Source organism: Stenella coeruleoalba, assembly GCF_951394435.1.
Source record: "Stenella coeruleoalba genome assembly, chromosome: 3".
Classification (NCBI taxonomy): Eukaryota; Metazoa; Chordata; class Mammalia; order Artiodactyla; family Delphinidae; genus Stenella; species Stenella coeruleoalba.
In genome coordinates, this window is record NC_137148.1 from 124,038,013 (window position 1) to 124,057,105 (window position 19,093).

The following is a 19,093-nucleotide window of genomic DNA, read 5'->3' on the forward strand; positions in this document are numbered from 1 at the left end:
AAACTGTAAATGCCTGCTGGAAAAATGTATGAAGTCATGAATGATTTTAAAGGCTTCCTGGGGATCAATGGAGAAGTTAGGAAAATCATTCACAGGGCAAGACAAGTTGACGGAGAAGGATATTCTGACATGCTCGATGAAGTGGAAGAACATATTGAAGGCCACTGAGAAGTGTTAAAGACTGAGGAATTGGAAGAACTTACTGAGTCATCTACAGAGGGAGAGGAAGATGAAGAAATTGAAGCAGAACCAGCAATGTGAACATTACCAAAATTTGCCAAAGTGTTTCAAATTGCACAGATATTAAAGGAAAAAATTATGGAATACGATCCTTGGATGGAACACAGCATTAAAGTCACCCGTATGATCACCAAAGGATTACAACCTTTGCAGCAACACTTTGATGAGTTAGAAAAAAAGAGTGACACCTTCCGATTACAATGTCCTTCCAAAAGTTTTTGGCAAAAAAACCCTTAAGCTATCAAAGATTCCCAACCATTGACATTATCTGCTCCTGTCATCCAGACATCAACATCGTCATAGTTTGATGGATTACCTGAAGCAGATGATCCTCCTTGTGACCTATTCAGAAGGTCAATGGTAGCCTAATGCTATGCCACAGTACCTATGTCATTCACCTCAATCTCATCACATAGGCACTGTATTATCTCATATCACCACAAGAAGGGGTGAGTACAGTGCAATAAGATATTAGAGAGAGAGAGAGAGAGAGAGAGGACCACATTCACATAACTTTATAATTGTTTATTTTATTATTGTTGTTGTTAATCTCTAACTGTGCCTAATTTATAAATTAAACTTTATCAGAGGTATGTATGTATAGGAAAAAAGCATAGTATATATGGGGTTGGGTGCTATCTGTGGTTTCAGGCATCCACTGGGGATCTTGGAACATATATCCCGAGGGTAAGGAAGACCAATGTGTTGAGTTTAACATTCTCCCTGGTGATGGCATTTGAGGAATCTCTTCCTCAGGCAAGATGATATGTGACCTGGGGAAAAAACTAGGAATTTTCAAATAAGAGAAAACTTTTTGTCACCAGATAAATATGGGTTCAGAGTTTTTGATGTTTTTCATATGTGAGACCTTTGGCAAATCACATAAATACGTAAACCAAAGCTCTCACTGAGTTATTGAAAATATTTAATAAATACTTTTAAGCATTTGGCCCAGTGTTTAAAAAGCAATGGCATTTATTATTATTATCAGGCCTAGGAGCCTAAAGTATGAATGTAGAGAAACAGACCCTGGCACAATGCTTATTTCTTTTAAATAATTTTAATAAATTTATATTTGGTATTAAAATATACTTATCTTTAATAAAACAATATTTTAGTAAGATTTGATAGCTAGTTATTATTATTCACAACTGTTTTTACTCTATTCCACTGGCACAGAAAGCTTTGGCAATAATGGAATTAAAAACAGTTCTGCCAGACGTGAGGATCTTAAGCAATACTAGATGAGACCATATTCAGAAGAACTCAGCGAGCCTTGATATGGGAAAGTGGAAAAACAAGAGCTATAAGCTAGGTGTTTCTGGTTTCACACTGGCAGCTGGAACGCAGGGTAGGAGGCAGGGTACTGGAATGAAGTCAGGAGACCTTCACTGTTTTCTCATGTGGGTTAAAAAAGTCATATATCTACTCTGGGCATTACACATATATAAAGAGAGGTTTTAAACTTTTGCTCTAGTCCCTATGTTGTGTTGGCTATCTTCTTAATCTTATTAGATATAAACTGTTAGTGGTCTGCTTCTCATTTTATTGCCAGAATATCCTGTCTCCCCATCTTAAAAACATACCTGGTCACGTACATCTCAAACAGGGAGGTAAAAATAATCTTTATGCAAGTCTTATAGACCACACCTTAGACTATGCCTTGCTGTAATCTCATGTAGACAACATGATGCAAACTACTTTATGAGGAATCTGCCATAGAATAAAGTAATAAGATGTATTTATTCAAATAATGAAGCATCTTGCCAGAGCTAAGAACAAAAGGTTTTGCAACTTCCTTCCTTTCATTTTGGGGTGTTTTTTTTCTCGCTAGAGTTATATAACAGGCATTATTAATGACAGGAATTATTTATGGTTTTATCTGATGGAACAAATCATTAGAGCAAGAGGTGTCCTGGGCATGGGTTCAATTCCTGCTGTATGATTCAATTATGTGATATTGGATACCCCAAGGTGATATGGGTGGGTCATGGCTCAGGACTGCTCTGAAAACCATTATGGGTGTAAATCCTGGAGGCTGGAAACTATTGCCTAAACCTTGTTCCTCTGTAGAAGATTCTCTAAGAGAGTCTGGAATCCCAAGAATGAATAAAAGGCCTGGCAGTCACAACTTTCCTGGAAAAATAGACTGAAAATCCTACTTTTACTTCCTATTCTACGAGGTACTTTTCATTATCCAGTAACTACTAAGATTAATTTAATATAGAGCTTTATCTGCTCTTTCCTTCTGCGTCCTCACAGTAAATCTGTATTTAGGGCAGGGATCATTATCTTTCCCACTTTACAGAAAATCAGCCTGGGAGAAATCCTGCAATTTACCAAAGTTAATCAGTATTTGTTCGGGGTCCACTGTAGCCCTGACTTCATTTCTTGTGCTCTGCCACCATCCTTTAGTTGTCAGGAGATTCTGAAAACCAAGGGCTCTAGAAAAGGCATTATCTCAATTAAATAAAGATTAGCTACACTGGAAGGAAATTCCTATGTTAAGAAAAATACCAGTACTATTTTCTGAGATGAATAAATGACTATTCTCAATTCCATGACAAAGATTTTCCAGGATTCAACAAGACCATAGCTTGCCAACTCAAATCAAAGGAAGCCTGATGGGGTTAATGTGAGAACTAAAGTGGAGGTTTGAGTTTGGAATAATAATGCTGCTAGTGTTCCAGGTAGTACCAGCAGACAAGATGCAGTTACCTTTTTTAAAAATTTAAACGTTGATTTAATGTTTTAAATGTTGATTTCAAGAATATACAACTACATGGATGAGTCAGGCAGGAAGACAGCTGATTAAAATCTCATGGCCTAAAACAAACTATAATAGTAAAGCATTAACTGTTAGAGGAATTAGACTTAAGTCCTGACCAAATGTGACATCTTGGCAAGTCAGTGAACTTCTCTGAAGTTTAATTTATTCCTTTGTGAAAAGATGTGAATGACACCTTCCTTTTTTCATTACCATGACGGTCTCATGTAATCAAGAGCAGAGTTCATTTTTGTATCCACCTCAACAGGTAGTATATACTAGATACTCAATAAATACTCACTGAGTCAACTGAATAAAATGTGAAAGTGATTTGAAATTGTGCATTCTTAGCAGAATGCAGGAATCTATGGATTTCTTTGACTATGTTATTACCATCATAAATGTATAGCCTGCATTTCTACAACGTCTTTGAGTTTCTAACATCTAACCTACCCATCTTCTCTTGTAGGTCAAATGATGAAAGAGTTGGTGAAAGCCATGAGGGAAAAATGTGTATTCCAATTCTGAATTGCCTACCTTCACCATCTGTATATACAAAGAATTCTTCAGAGCTCGTCTTATTTACTATAGAAAACAATACAGAACCGTTGGGGGAATGGACTCACTGACTTTCAGTCTTTTCCATCTCTTTCCTCCTAGATTCTGTGATCTGAGGGCACAGAGACATCTTCACCCAGTCTGTGCTGTAGAAACCTCCTGATCACAATGCTGTCTGTCCAACTGCTTGTTCAATAAAAGTAAACCCTGCAGAACGCCATTTCTGGGATTTCTTTGTCACTGCCTGGAAAATAGGAACTTGTTTTTGCAGAAGCTGAATGAACTCTACCTTTTTGTTTTTCTAAGCCTATAGGTGGATGGAGAATGCTTTCTTCAAATTCAAGTTGCTGTCACGGCTGGGAAGGAATGTCTAGAAGAGAGGTGGGGATGTAGGGGTTCCCAGGCAGCCAACAGCTATATAAAGCCAAACCAGATATGAATCAATAATTCATAATTCCCTGTATCAGGGCCTTGGACCCATACATAGTCTGGGGGAAGACCAAGGCAACAAGAGTTACCAAGCCCCATGTCAAGTGCTCAAGAGCTACATGTATTATAGCTAGAGGCTACTAAACTAGACAACGACCTAATACACATGAGAAATCCACCAGAGAATATAAGCACTAGATAGTGGATGGAACACGTATAAGCTCCTGCCTCAATGCTGAAACACTCTCATGCTCAGAACCTTGCTACCGGTGTCCTGTGACAGTATCTAGTTACATTGTTCACTTGCAGATTCCAGGCTAATGCTGAACACACTGTAGATGGAGGAAGCTGTGGGGAATCCACCATGCTTCTAGTTGTTCTCAGCTCTAGAACTGTGCTGGGAATGGCAGGCCTACTTGGATTTGGGGAGTTAATTTTGTATTGATTCCTCTGCCCTTTTTCTTTTAGATAAGTTGCCACTAGGCCCATTATAGTAGGATTTTATGATCTTTGTCCTCTTTAACTGAGTGAAGATAAATCATTCCCTATGTTTTTTTTTTTTCTTTTTATGTTATCATTAAGAAAAAAGAAAGAAGACTTGTAAATCATTTTTCAAGCAGGAAAACACAGAGCCATTTCAGAAAAAAAAAAAAAAGAGAAAACAATGTTGCTATTTTCTTTGGTAATTCCAGGACATACAGAATGGGTTTACAGATACTATAACATCTGAGATTGTATCTCCTTCTTGGTTATTTCTAGGAAATCCAGAAATACCATTTTCCTGGCCAAGACATATGATTTTTGAGAAGTAGTCACTTTATGTCATTTTGAATATTTTATTGAGATAACAACAACAAGCCCCCTGGACTGCCTTCCTCATTATTATTTTGATTATGATTATCAGGTAATATGCACAGAAGACTATGTTCTCTCACACCCAAGGCTTAAGCAACCCTTGATAATAATTCTGAGCACCAGGGAGAAAGTGTGGCTCAGGGATATGGTGAGGTGAAGGATAGGGTGGTCTAGAACAGGATGAGACACAGGAATGGAGAAAATTCCAGGGACCAGTCAAAGTCAAGGGTGAAGAGGGGGACAGAGGTCAGGGATGAAATGAGAACCAAGGAAAATAAAGCAGGGAATGGACTGAGGCTCTGGGATTGGGGTTAAGAGTGTGAATGTGTTGAACACATTACTTGAGATTAAAAAAAAAACAACTGAAAGTTGTTTATTTTGGAGACACAATCTGGAGGCAAATATAAAATGTCATCTGTGTCAAAATGGTCACAACAAAATAGCTGTATTAACTATCAAGTAAACTGATTTTTGAGTTGCTTCCTGAGTTACATCTTGACATCCGAATGGGAGGTAAATGAAAACCAGACCCATCTTACTGATGTTTCACAAACCAGCCCTAAAATTCTAAACCGGGAAGTGACAAATGATCCTGAGATGGACCTAAAGAAGGCCAGACTATTTCTATCACCTCTTCCTGGTCACTACCACAGACTTACGCATTTCTCTATAACTATACTTCAGATTCCACTTTCAGAATGTGGGTTTTCATAGAAGTACCACTGTTAAACTCCTTATTTTTTCATGTCAGGAACTCACCTGAAGTCTCCCTCTCTCTCTCAAGGCTTCAGAAACAAGTACAGAGAGCACTTGTATAGACTACAGGTCAGAAAACTTTTTCACTAAAGAGCTAGATAGACTTTGTGGGATAAACAACCTCTGTCACAACCACTCAATGCTGCTGTTGTGTTAATATAATGAATTTACATTATGTAAATTCATATGCATAGCTATGTTCCAATAAAACTGTATTTATAAAAACAGGTGGTGGGCCAAGTTTGACCTGTAGGCTGTAACTCAGTTATAGTTAAGAATCTGTCTCTTTAGCTACATGTAAATCAATGAAATTAGAACATTCCCTCACACCATACACAAAAATAAACTCACAAAGACATGACACCATAAAACTCCTAGAGGAAAACATAGGCAAAACATTTTCTGACATAAATCGTAGAAATAGTTTCTTAGATTTGGCTTCCAAGGAAAAGAAATAAAATTTTAAAAAAATCAAATGAGACCTAATCAAACTTAAAAGCTTTTGCACAGCAAAGGAATCATCGACAAAACAAAAAGACAACCTACCGACTGGGAGAAAATATTTGCAAACGATGCAACTGACAAGGGATTAACTTCCAAAACATACAAACACCTCATACAACTCAATATAAAAAAAAACTCAATCAAAAAAAGGGCAAAAGATCTAAGCACACATTTTTCCAAAGAAGACACACAGATGGCCAACAGGCACATGAAAAGATGCTCAACACATCACTAATTATTAGGGAAATGCAAATCAAAACCACGATGAATTATTACCTCACACCAGCCAGGATGGCTATTATCAAAAAGAACACAAATAAACAAACATCCGCAAGGATGTGAAGAAAAGAGAACCCTTGTACACTGTTGGTGGGAATGTAAATTGGTACAGCCGCTACAGACAACAGTATGCAGGTTCCTTAAAAACTAAAAATAGAACTACCATATGATCCAGTAAATCCACTCCTGGACATATATCCAGAAAAGATGAAAACCCTAATTCAAAAAGATATATGCATCCCAATGTTCATAGCAGCACTATTTACAATTGCCAAGACATAGAAGCAAACTAAGTGTTCATCAACAGATGACTGGTTTAAGATGTGGTATATATAGGCAGTGGAATATCAGCCATAAAAAGAATGAAATATTGCAATTTTCAGCAACATGGATGGACCTACGGAATAGCATACTAAGTGAAGTCACAAAACATAAACAGACTCACAGACATAGAAAACAAACTTATGATTACCAAAGAGGAATGGGAGGGGTGGAGGGATGAGGAGTATGGGATTAACAGATACAAACCACTATACATAAAATAGATAAGCAACAGGGATTTACTGTGTAGCACAGGGAACTATATTCAATATCTTACAATAACCTATAATGGAAAATAACCTGAAAAAATATATCTCTATATAGATAGATATAGATGTAGATAGATAATGACTCAATCACTTTGCTTTACACCTGAAACTAAGACAATATTGTAAATTAACTATATTTCAATTTTAAAAAAAGAATCTCCCTTATCCTTCTTCTTTGTAACTTAATTGTCTTCTTTGCTCCCTTCTGTACACTTAAACACCAACCACACTTCTTATTCTATGATAATAATAGAAGATAATAAATGTTGACATCTCTAAACATTTAATATGTGCTTACAAATGAGAAAAGCACATTCAAAATGCACATTTGTACTCCAATCCAATACTCTTTGTGGCCTTGCTGGTTGACTTTGTCCAAGGCCAGTCTCATATATAGCACAATTAGATCATGGTAAATGAAGGGAATGTGCCCTCAAATAGCACTCCCTGTGGCCTTTACCAATGATGGATAATACTTGTTTCCCTCATAGTAAAAAGCATAACAAGACATCTTGTTCTTTCTCTGTTACCATCCTGGCACACAAGTCCCTTTTTCTTTCCAGTATTGAAATTAAAGTTAAATATAAATAATATGTGACTATAAATCATTCTTCAAGCATGAAGGGAGAATAGAAAGAAAGACTCGGTCATTTGAAAATCAGTCCCAAGAAAAAAAATCTCATAAAACATTCATCATCCTTGATGGACTTTTCACTTGACAGTAGTTCCTTCTGGATTATTTTGAGGGATGATGAGCTGTCTTCCTCCAGGCTATTCCATGCACTCTATCCTTATCTGTTACAGTCCTTGTAAATATCTTTCTAGCCTAAAGACATTTACCTTATTTTTTTTCTTTAATGAATTTTAGATCCCGTTTTTCATTTCAGTGGACTTTTCAATGGCCTAACAGACTTGCCTGTCTCCATCCTTTACAGCTTTCTTGTTTTTTAATCTCCAAATGACCTCTTCAAAACACAGATCTGTATAATTCCCCATTTTAATTTTTTTTTTTTTGAAAACTCCTACTAAGCAGCGACACTGCACTAAAACACAGTAAAACGAGAAAAACCTGAAACCCAGGCATTATCTTCCCAGATACCTTTTATCCTCTGTACAGTTAATCACTAAATCTATTAAATCTTTGGTTTAAACCATCATCAATCATTCATGATTGACTGAAACAGCCTTATACATGATTTCCCTGCTTCAGCCTTCTCCCATCCATTGCATTCTCCACTGCAGAGTGATGATCTGAAATCCAAATTTGATAGTAATATGCATGAAACTTTTAAGTGGCTTCTCTAGCCCCCAAGATGAACACCAAACTCCTCCTGACATGCAAGGCCTCTCTGTCCACCTCTTCAGGCTCAGCTCTTACACTCTCCTCTTTCCCTTCTACCCTTGAATAATTTCCTTAAACTTGTTCCTTTATGTCCTCTCCTCTTAACATATCCTCCTTATCCACCCCTGGTCCTTCTCCCACTTTTTCCTTCCATCTCACAAGGTTCATTCCTTCAAACTCTAGAATAATTTTTTCTCACCCCATTAAAGGTGTAGCTTTTTTCTGGAAGCCTTCCATGACTTCTTTCCCCTCTGTGAATTAGTTATTCCTTTCTTATGCTCCCATAACACCCTGTCCTTTCACCTATATTACCAGCTGTCACTGTTTCCTAGTTGCTTATTTACAAGTCCATTTCTCTCACTAGACTGTGAATTCTTTAAGAGAAGAGATGGTTTAATGTTCTTGTTTTTATTTCCAGTGCCTAGCAAAATACCTAGCATGGAGTGTTGCTTATTAAAAGTTGTTGACTAAAGCTAGACCCTTAAGAGACTTAAAAGAAAATTTAAAACAGGCACTCTCAGTTATGGTCAATGACATAAAGCCTACAAGGACTTTTGTTTTCAAAGAACTTAGAGATTCTGCATTCCCTTCCTGGTACAAATTTAAAATTGCTGGCACTGATGGTTGGAAACAAGCTAAAATTACCTGAAAATATGAACTTATAAAATGTATCTCCTCCCCAGATGAAGGCTAGATTCATGAGATGTTTCTCAGAAATATTAGAAAAGGCTGCAGCTAAAGAGGAATGCAAAAGCAGTAGGAGCCCAGAAAAAAATATGCTGTGAAGTGTATTGTTATAATTAGCCTTATTGTAACTTTCAACTAATTAATTTGCTCTTTATCAGCTAAATATATGATATGTAGTTATAAAGAAAATCTCAATCAGGGAAAGGTTATTTTACTTCAGACTGATAAACTCCCAGGCTGACAGAGCTAGAAGAAAATTAGAGATGATTTATCCAGCATGTTTAGTATATGGGAATCCTGAAGCCAAAAGAGGGGAAGTGATTTTTCTAAGCCTACCCAGATGAGTGCAAAGGAGAAATACAAATTCAAGTAAATGGTTTTTAATCTCATGTCCCTTACACCACTCCCTCTGGCCTCATGAACCACAGTTCCATGCTTTTCATGTAAATAAAATTATCTATCTGATTATGTTTTCAGACAAAAGGGTGGATTTTGTATCAAATGATCCTAGAAAACTTCATTATCTACAGAAACAGTCACGTCTGTTAATCTGTGGAATACTTCACTTCCAAATCTATGGATCATGTGGCAGGAGACAGTACACATGCAGATTTTTTAGCATAGAGTAATGGGATTAGCAATGAAAAGTGAATTCTAATGGCTTGACTTAACACGAAAGAAGTCCTGGGAGCAGTAATAAAATGGAAAGTTGCCAGCTATTATATTCTCATCTCTGGATCCACTTTGCTCCTTAAATTTTAAGTTAGAAAGTTGCCAGAACTCCTACTGCCAAGGTCTCTAAAAATGAGCTCTGACAAGTTGTGTTCACAAAGGATATTTGCTTAGGTCCTGGCCTCTGGTCACAAGACAGACATGGATGATTCACGAAGGAAATGCCCCATCCGTCTCTACCCAGAGGCTCTTCCCAGGCACCCAGGAGAGGTGTAGGTAGTTGGAGAACCTCCAGTTATAAGTACCCACTGAAGAATTTCTGGTGGAGCTGTTTACCCCCAGGTTAGCACTTATCTGGAAGCACAAGGTAGGTTTTTAAAGATGAATGGAATTTTGACATAGTCATTTTAATGTCAATATGTCAAACAAGAAGTAATAACACAGCATCAACAACTAAGGCAGTAGTTAAAAGCTATTAACTAGTTTTCTTTTTATCTTTCCTTCACTCTCTATCACAAAGCTTGAAGAAAAAGGTATGCATTTTTACTTTACAGGATATTTGAAATAAACTGGACAAAAACATAAAAAGGGGCAAAAAATTACTCTTAATGGCTTGAGTACATTAGAAAGTAACCAAAGCAGAAGAAATTAAATTTTCAAAAGAAATCAAAGGGACGGAGTATTGACCAAGACTGCTGCCCGGCAGCTTCCTGAAGAGGAAGAGTCTGCTGAGTGTATGACTATACAAAGTATCTGCTGAACCCTAGATTCATGGGGTTCTCAATCTCAGTCAAAAATCACCCTGTCTCATGGGTGGTACAGAATCATGGAGCAGCCTCAGTGAGGGGAACCATTGAAGGCTGGCTTGCACTGCTGAGATGCAGGCAGCAACCATGCCTGTTCAGAGATAATAGGGCCTGTTCTCATTTTCTGTGCACTGCTTAAGCACCTCAGATCCTCATAAACTCCTATAATGAATGAGACCAAATCTCCCCAAATCTAGGCAGAATGAAGACCTCAGAGTCAGACATAATTTTATTTAGAGAAAAAGAAACAGATAATGTTTTACATATACACTTATTGATGGAAACTGACATCTACTCTGTGTGGGACCCATGTTGGGGATTGCTAGGAATTCCTGTGCAGTGCATGTCCATATTAAAGGCTGGCTGCCCCAGAATCACACCTAATCAATTAGTTTTGGAAAAAAAAAACTGAGCCTGTTAAGGAACTGGTAATAGAGATGAGCGTGGATTTGTTGAAGGGTTTTTTGATTTGGGCAATGTATTGTGATGATGTTGAGTTTCAGGTAATTGTATATACTGTTTTTAAATCCTTAGTTACTGAGTAGATGGTGAAAGGAAAACGCAGTCATGTTGGCTGTTGACCACATTAATTCTTCGTATAAGTATTTCCAGAAAGAGAAGAACATGGATAGTGAATTTTTAGATCATTATTCTTGAACCCTGAATTTTTTAACATCTTTATTGGAGTATAATTGCTTTCCAGTGTTGTGTTTCTGCTGTAAAACAAAGTGAATCAGCTATACATATACATATATTCCCATATCCCCTCCCTCTTGCATCTCCCTCCCACCCTCCCTATCCCACCCCTGTAGGCGGTCACAAAGCACTGAGCTGATCTCCCTATGCTCTACAGCTGCTTCCCACTAGCTATCTATTTTACATTTGGTAGTGTATATATGTCCATGCCACTCTCTCACTTCGTGCCATCTTACACTTCCCCTTTCCATTCCTCAAGTCCACTCGCTACATCTGTGTCTTTATTCCTGTCCTGCCTCTAGGTTCATCAAAACCATTTTTTTTTTTAGATTTCATATATGTGTGTTAGCATACAGTATTTGTTTTTCGGTTTCTGACTTACTTCACTCTGTATGACAGACTCTAGGTCCATCCACCTCACTACAAATAACTCAATATCGTTGCTTTTTATGGCTGAGTAATATTGCATTGTATATATGCGCCACATCTTTATCCATTCATCTGTCAATGGACACTTAGCTTGCTTCCATGTCCTGGCTATTGTAAACAGAGCAGCAATGAACATTGTGGTACATGTCTGTTTTTGAATTATGGCTTACTCAGGGTATATGCCCAGTACTGAGATTGCTGGATTATATGGTAGTTCTATTTTTAGTTTTTTAAGGAACCTCCATACTGTTCTCCACAGTGGCTGTATCAATTTACATTCCCATCAACAGTGCAAGAGGGTTCCCTTTTCTCCACACCCTCTCCAGCATTTACTGTTTGTAGATTTTTTTTTTTTTTTTTTTTTGGTACATGGGCCTCTCACTGTTGTGGCCTCTCCCATTGCAGAGCACAGGCTCCGGACGCGCAGGCTCAGCGGCCATGGCTCACGGGCCCAGCCGCTCCACGGCATGTGGGATCTTCCCGGACCGGGGCACGAACCCGTGTCCCCTGCATCGGCAGGCGGACTCTCAACCACTGCGCCACCAGGGAAGCCCTGTTTGTAGATTTTTTGATGATGGCAATTCTGACTGGTGTGAGGTGATAATCACTGTAGTTTTGATTTGCATTTCTCTAATGATTAGTGATGTTGAGCATCCTTTCGAGTTTTTGTTGGCAATCTGTATATCTTCTTTGGAGAAATGTCGATTTAGACCTTCTGCCCATTTGTGGATTGGGTTGCTTGTTTTTTTTGATATTGAGCTGCGTAAGCTGTTTGTATATTTTGGAGATTAATCCTTTGTCAGTTGCTTCATTTGCAAATATTTTCTCCCATTCTGAGGGTTGTCTTTTCATCTTCTTTATGGTTTCCTTTGCTGTGCAAAAGCTTTTAACTTTCATTAGGCCCCATTTGTTTATTTTTGTTTTTATTTCCATTTCTCTAGGAGGTGGCTCAAAAAGGAACTTGCTGTGATTTATGTCATAGAGTATTCTGCCTATGTTTTCCTCTAAGAGTTTTATAGTGTCTGGCCTTACACTTAGGTCTTTAATGCATTTTGAGTTTATTTTTGTGTATGGTGTTAGGGAGTGTTCTAATTTCATTCTTTTACATGTAGCTGTCCAGTTTTCCCAGCACCACTTACTGAAGAGGCTGTCTTTTCTCCATTGTATATTCTTGCCTCCTTTATCAAAGATAAGGTGACCATATTGTGTGGGTTTATCCCTGGGCTTTCTATCCTATTCCCTTGATCTATATTTCTGTTTTTGTGCCATTATCACACTGTCTTGATTACTAGCTTTGTAGTATAGTCTGATTCCTCCAGCTCCGTTTTTCTTTCTCAAGATTTCTTTTGCTATTCGGGGTCTTTTGTGTTTCCATACAAATTGTGAAATTTTTTGTTCTAGTTCTCTGAAAAATGCCATTGGTAGTTTGATAGGGATTGCATTGAATCTGAAGATTGCTTTGGGTAGTACAGTCCTTTTCAAAATGTTGATTCTTCCAATCCCATAACATGGTGTATCTCTCCATCTGTTTGTATCATCTTTAATTTCTTTCATCAGTGTCTTATAGTTTTCTGCATAGAGCTCTTTTGTCTCCTTAGGTAGGTTTATTCCTAGGTATTTTATTCTTTTTGTTGCAATGGTAAATGGCAGTGTTTCCTTAATTTCTCTTCCAGATTTTTCATCATTAATGTATAGGAATGCAAAAGTTTCCTGAGCATTCATTTTGTATCCTGCAAGTTTACCAAATTCATTGATTAGCTCTAGTAGTTTTCTGGTATCATCTTTAGGATTCTCTACGTATAGTATCATGTCATCTGCAAAGAGTGACAGTTTTTGTTCTTCTTTTCCAATTTGGATTCATTATATTTCCTTTTCTTCTCTGATTGCTGTGGCTAAAACTTCCAACATACTACTATGTTGAGTAATAGTGGTGAGAGTGGGCAAACTTGTCTTGTTCCTGATCTTAGAGGAAATGGTTTCAGTTTTTCACCATTAAGAACGATATTGGCTGTGGGTTTGTCATTTATGGGCTTTATTACGTTGAGGTAAGTTCCCTCTATGTCTACTTTCTGGAGAGTTTTTATCATAAATAGGTGTTGAATTTTGTCAAAAGCTTTTTTTGCATCTATCGAGATGATCATGTGGTGTTTCTCCTTCAATTTTTTAATATGGTGTATCACATTGATTGATTTGCATATACTGAAGAATCCTTGCATTCCTGGGATAAACCCCACTAGGTCATGGTGTATGATCCTTTTAATGTGCTGTTGGGATTCTGTTTCCTAGTATTTTGTTGAGGATTTTTGCATCTATGTGTGTCAGTGATATGGGCCTATATTTTCTTTTTTTGTGACATCTTTGTCTGGTTTAGGTATCAGGGTGATGTTGGCCTTGTAGAATGACTTTGAGAGTGTCTTCCCTCTGCTATATTATGGAAGAGTTTGAGAAGGATAAGTGTTAGCTCTTCTCTAAATGTTTGATAGAATTTGCCAGTGAAGCCTTCTAGTCCTGGGCTTTTGTTTGTTGGAAGATTTTTAATCACAGTTTCAATTTCAATGCTTGTGATTGGTCTGTTTATATTTTCTGTCTCTTCCTGGTTCAGCCTCGGAAGGTTGTGCTTTTCTAACAATTATCCATTTCTTCCAGATTGTCCATTTTATTGGCATATAGTTGCTTGTAGTAATCCCTCATGATCCTTTGTATTTCTGCAGTGTCAGCTGTTACTTCTCCTTTTTCATTTATAATTCTGTTGATTTGAGTTTTCTCCCTTTTTTTATTGATGAGTCTGGCTAATGGTTTATCAATTTTGTTTATCTTCTCAAAGAACCAGCTTTTAGTTTTATTGATCTTGCTATTGTTTCCTTCATTTATTTTTCATTTCTTTATGATTTCTTTCCTTCTGTTAACTTTGGGTTTTTTTTTTGTTGTTGTTCTTCTTTCTCTAATTGCTTTAGGTGTAAGGTTAGATTGTTTATTTGAGATGTTTCTTGTTTCCTTGAGGTAGGATTTTATTGCTATAACTTCCCTCTTAGAACTGCTTTTGCTGCATCCCATAAGTTTTCGGCTGTCGTGTTTTTATTGTCATTTGTTTCTAGGTATTTTTTGATTTCCTCTTTGATTTCTTCAGTGATCTCTCGGATTTTTAGTAGTGTATTGTTTAGCCTCCATGTGTTTGTATGTTTTACAGATTTTTTTCCTGTAATTGATATCTAGTCTCATAGCATTGTGGTCGGAAAAGATACTTGATACAATTTCAGTTTTCTTAAAGTTACCAAGGCTTGATTTGTGACCCAAGATATGATCTATCCTGGAGAATGTTCCATGAGCACTTGAGAAGAAAGTGTGTTCTGTTGTTTTTGGATGGAATGTCCTATAAGTATCAATTAAGTCCATCTTGTTTAATGTATCATTTAAAGCTTGTGTTTCCTTATTTAGTTTCCTTTTGGATGATCTGTCCATTGGTGAAAGTGGGGTGTTAAAGTCCCCTACTACGATTTTGTTATTGTCAATTTCCCATTTTATGGCTGTTAGCATTTGCCTTATGTATTGAGGTGCTCCTATGTTGGGTGCATAAATATTAACAACTGTTATATATTCTTCTTGGATTGATCCCTTGATCATTATGTACTGTCCTTCTTTGTCTCTTGTAATAGTCTTTATTTTAAAGTCTATTTTGTCTGATATGAGAATTGCTACTCCAGCTTTTTTTTTTTTTTTTTGCGGTACACGGGCCTCTCACTGTTGTGGCCTCTCCTGTTGCAGAGCACAGGCTCCGGACATGCAGGCTCAGCGGCCATGGCTCACAGGTCCCACCACTCTGCGGCATGTGGGATCTTCCCGGACCAGGGCACAAACCCGCGTCCCATGCATCAGCAGGTGGACTCTCAACCACTGTGCCACCAGGGAAGCCCTCCACCTTTCTTTTGATTTCCATTTGCATGGAATATCTTTTTCCATCCCCTCACTTTCAGTCTGTATGTGTCCCTAGTTCTGAAGTGGGTCTCTTGTAGACAGTAATATATACAGGTCTTGTTTTTGTATCCATTCAGCCAGTCTAATGTCTTTTGATTGGAGCATTTAATCCATTTACATTTAAGGTAGTTATTGATATGTATGCCCCTATTACCATTTTCTTAATTGTTTTGGGTTTGTTTTTGTAGGTCTTTTCTTTCTCTTGTGTTTCCTGTCTAGAGAAGTTCCTTTAGCATTTGTTGTAAAGCTTGTTTCATGGTGCTGAATTCTTTTAACTTTTGCTTGTCTGTAAAGGTTTTAATTTCTCCGTCGAATCTGAATGAGATCCTTGCTGGGTAGAATAATCTTGATTGTAGGTTCTTCCTTTTCATCACTTTGAATATGTCCTGCCAATCCCTTCTGGCTTGCAGAATGTCTGCTGAAAAATCAGCTATTAACCTTATGGGGATTCCCTTGTATGTTATTTGTTGCTTTTCCCTTGCTGTTTTTAATATTTTTTCTTTGTATTTAATTTTTGATAGTTTGATTAATATGTGTCTTGAAGTGTTTCTCCTTGGATTTATCCTGTATGGGATTCTTTACACTTCTGGGATTTGATTGACTATTTCCTTTCCCATGTTAGGGAAGTTTTCAACTATAATCTCTTCAAATATTTTCACAGACTCTTTCTTTTTCTCTTCTTCTGGGACCTCTATAATTCAAATGTTGGTGCATTTAATGTCCCTGGGTTCTCTGAGACTGTCCTCAATTCTTTTCATTCTTTTTTCTTTATTCTGCTCTGTAGTAATTATTTCCACTATTTTTTCTTCCAGGTCACTTATCTGTTCTGCCTCAGTTATTCTGCTATTGATTCCTTCTAGAGAATTTTTAATTTCATTTATTGTATGTTTACCATTGTTCGCTTGCTCTTTAATTCTTCTAGGTCCTTGTCAAACGTTTCTTGTACTCTCTCCATTCTATTTCCAAGATTTTGGATCAGCTTTACTCTCATTATTCTGAATTCTTTTTCAGGTAGACTGCCTGTTTCCTCTTCATTTGTTTGGTCTCGTGGGTTTTCACCTTGCTCCTTCATTTGCTGCATATTTCTCTGTCTTCTCATTTTGTTTAACTTACTGTGTTTGGGATCTCCTTTTTGCAGGCTGCAGGTTCGTAGTTCCCGTTGTTTTTGGTGTCTGTTCCCAGTAGGTGAGATTGGTTTAGTGCCTTGTGTAGTCTTCCTTGTGGAAGGGACCGGTGCCTGTGTTCTGGTGGGTGGGGCTTCCCAGACCAGGGCTCGAACCCACATGTCCTGCATTGGCAGGTGGATTCTTAACCACTGCACCACAAAGAAAGCCCAAAAGAATATACTTAATTTTTTTGTTTTTGTTGTTTCATCTGCAGAATAGCAATAATACTGCTCTTCTTGTTTCATAAGGTTAATCATTTAACAAGCCTTCATAAAATGTTGTAAAGTGTGTTCATGCTCTAGATAAGCAAGGTTTACAGTGCTATTAATGTTGTCTACTACAGTACATTTTAAAGAAATGTGCTTCTATGATCCTTTTCAACTTTCCTGCATCTAATATAATCTTAATACCCTTTACACGTCATTTAAATGTCTATTTGCTCTTTACTACACCTATGATTTTATTTGTTCTCAAATATAGCCACACCATTATATTTGCTGAGTGATCAAAGGGATCTTCTGGTAGATGAGTTTCAGGATGTAACTATTCCAAATGTCTGTAGCTCAAGATAATAAGGAAGCATTCCTTGACACATGAAATAAATACCCTAGCTTGGATTAATGCCAATCATCATTGCAAAGGCCAATTTTAATGAGGATGGGACCCTGCCCTGAGTATATATATGTGTATTTGGCAGACTGCTTTTTCTCTCTTTCTCTCTGAACTTCTTGCCTCAGAACAGCATCTCTCTACTACCCTCATTCATCATCACTATGAAGAGCATCACTGCTTTTGTCATCCTTGCTCTGGCAGCCACTACATGGGTTGTCACACCAGCTGGTAAGTTAGGATTCCTTTTTAATATTCATACAACGTTAACTGCAACATATTCAGCCTTCAGTAATTATAGAATGTTAAAGTCAAAAGAAAATTTAGAAGACATCTATTTTGATTGGTCTAATCAACAGAGTGGGGGTGAATCAGACTTTGAGGAAGAGGAAGAGGAAGAGAGACTGAGAAGAATAAAAGGATTGTGAGCTTTCTGCTCAGTTCCTCATCGGGATCTCTCAGGTTTCTGACTTGGCCTTTCAGAAACCACCTATACAACTTTGAGACCATAACTCCAACTCTACCCTGGGCATGCCCACAGGATCTCCTGGACAGCCCTTTCTCCAATGACCAGAGATTGCCCCTACCACCTCATTTTTTTTTTGTTTTTGGTCAGAATCATATATCTCTGACTTCCCCCCGAGTTGGCCCTGAGTAAAGAAGTGACCTCTTTTAGGTCTGGCCTGGGCAAGGGATGTTGGGAAATGGGTTTTAGTTACTGTGAACAATGAATTCAGCTTTGCATTTCTAACTGTGGAATTTTCTATTTCTCCAATTCCTTCTCTCGAAATGAATCTCGTCCTACTCTCTTCTGGCCATCAAGCAATAGGGACAGAGGTGAGTACCTTTTCGGCATGCTCTTGGCAAAAATGAAATCAGAGCTAATGTGTAAATGAGTCATGAAAGTAGCTAAACTGACTCACAGTGGGCTGAAATAATTCCCTAGGATATAAAACTGTTCCTACTGTACTTTCCTGGTGGTGTTTCTTTCTTTAAAGGTTACAAAATGAATCTCCTTGCAAAAGGAGAAGAGCAGATAAAGTAAAGTTTTACCTTTTGGTAGCATTTTAAACTTTTCTCAGTATTTTTCACATTCATTATCCCACTGGACTCTCATTATAACCCTAAAAAGAGAGATTAATATTTCCTTCTTAAACTGCTAATTCTCATTTAAGGACTATTCTAGGTCTGATTTATTTTTGCAGCGCAGCACCTGGTCCATAAAAGATCTTCTAGACATGTTTGCTGAAAAGTTAAAGAGACTAGTACTCTTTCCACTCTCGTCTCCCTCTTTACCATCTCAATATGAGAATGACGCAGAATTGAAGGAAGAGAATGTAGGGTATTATTTTTCTTCCAATTACAGGTGGACTGCACCAAATACAACAGAAAAAGTGCCAGGATTGCATGCACAAGGGAATGGAGACCATTATGTGACATAGATCAGAAAACTCACAGTAATGAATGCATGTTTTGTATGCTAAATCAGTAAGTACAGTACTCAATTTGGAGCCCTGTTTTGCTTTTGTTTTATGATCACAAAATTCACATTGGCCAAAATCTGCTTGGTTTTTAAAAACATGGTTTTACAAACCTTACCTTTTGTCATGATCCTCCAGTACTCTTTGGACATTGCTTTGTTTTGAAAAAATAGCTATATGTAAGAATATATATGTGTATATATTTCTTTGCTATCCAGCCAAATTCTCATTTATAGTCTACAATGTCCCTCAGAT

At 37.5% G+C, this 19,093-nt stretch overlaps 1 protein-coding gene and 1 long non-coding RNA gene across 2 annotated transcripts in view; one reads left to right on the plus strand and one right to left on the minus strand.

The window, feature by feature from the left end:
• The window catches only part of SPINK5 (serine peptidase inhibitor Kazal type 5), a 323,807-nt gene extending 318,646 nt beyond the window's left edge, over window positions 1-5,161 (plus strand). The window contains exon 30 of the mRNA XM_079915720.1: window positions 3,477-5,161. Within this exon, the coding sequence (XP_079771846.1) occupies window positions 3,477-3,485 (9 nt within the window). The 3' untranslated portion in view covers window positions 3,486-5,161. The remainder of the gene's footprint in view (window positions 1-3,476) is intronic.
• The window catches only part of LOC307183354, a 92,666-nt gene that overhangs the window by 15,786 nt on the left and 57,787 nt on the right, over window positions 1-19,093 (minus strand). The gene's annotated exons all lie outside the window — the stretch shown is intronic.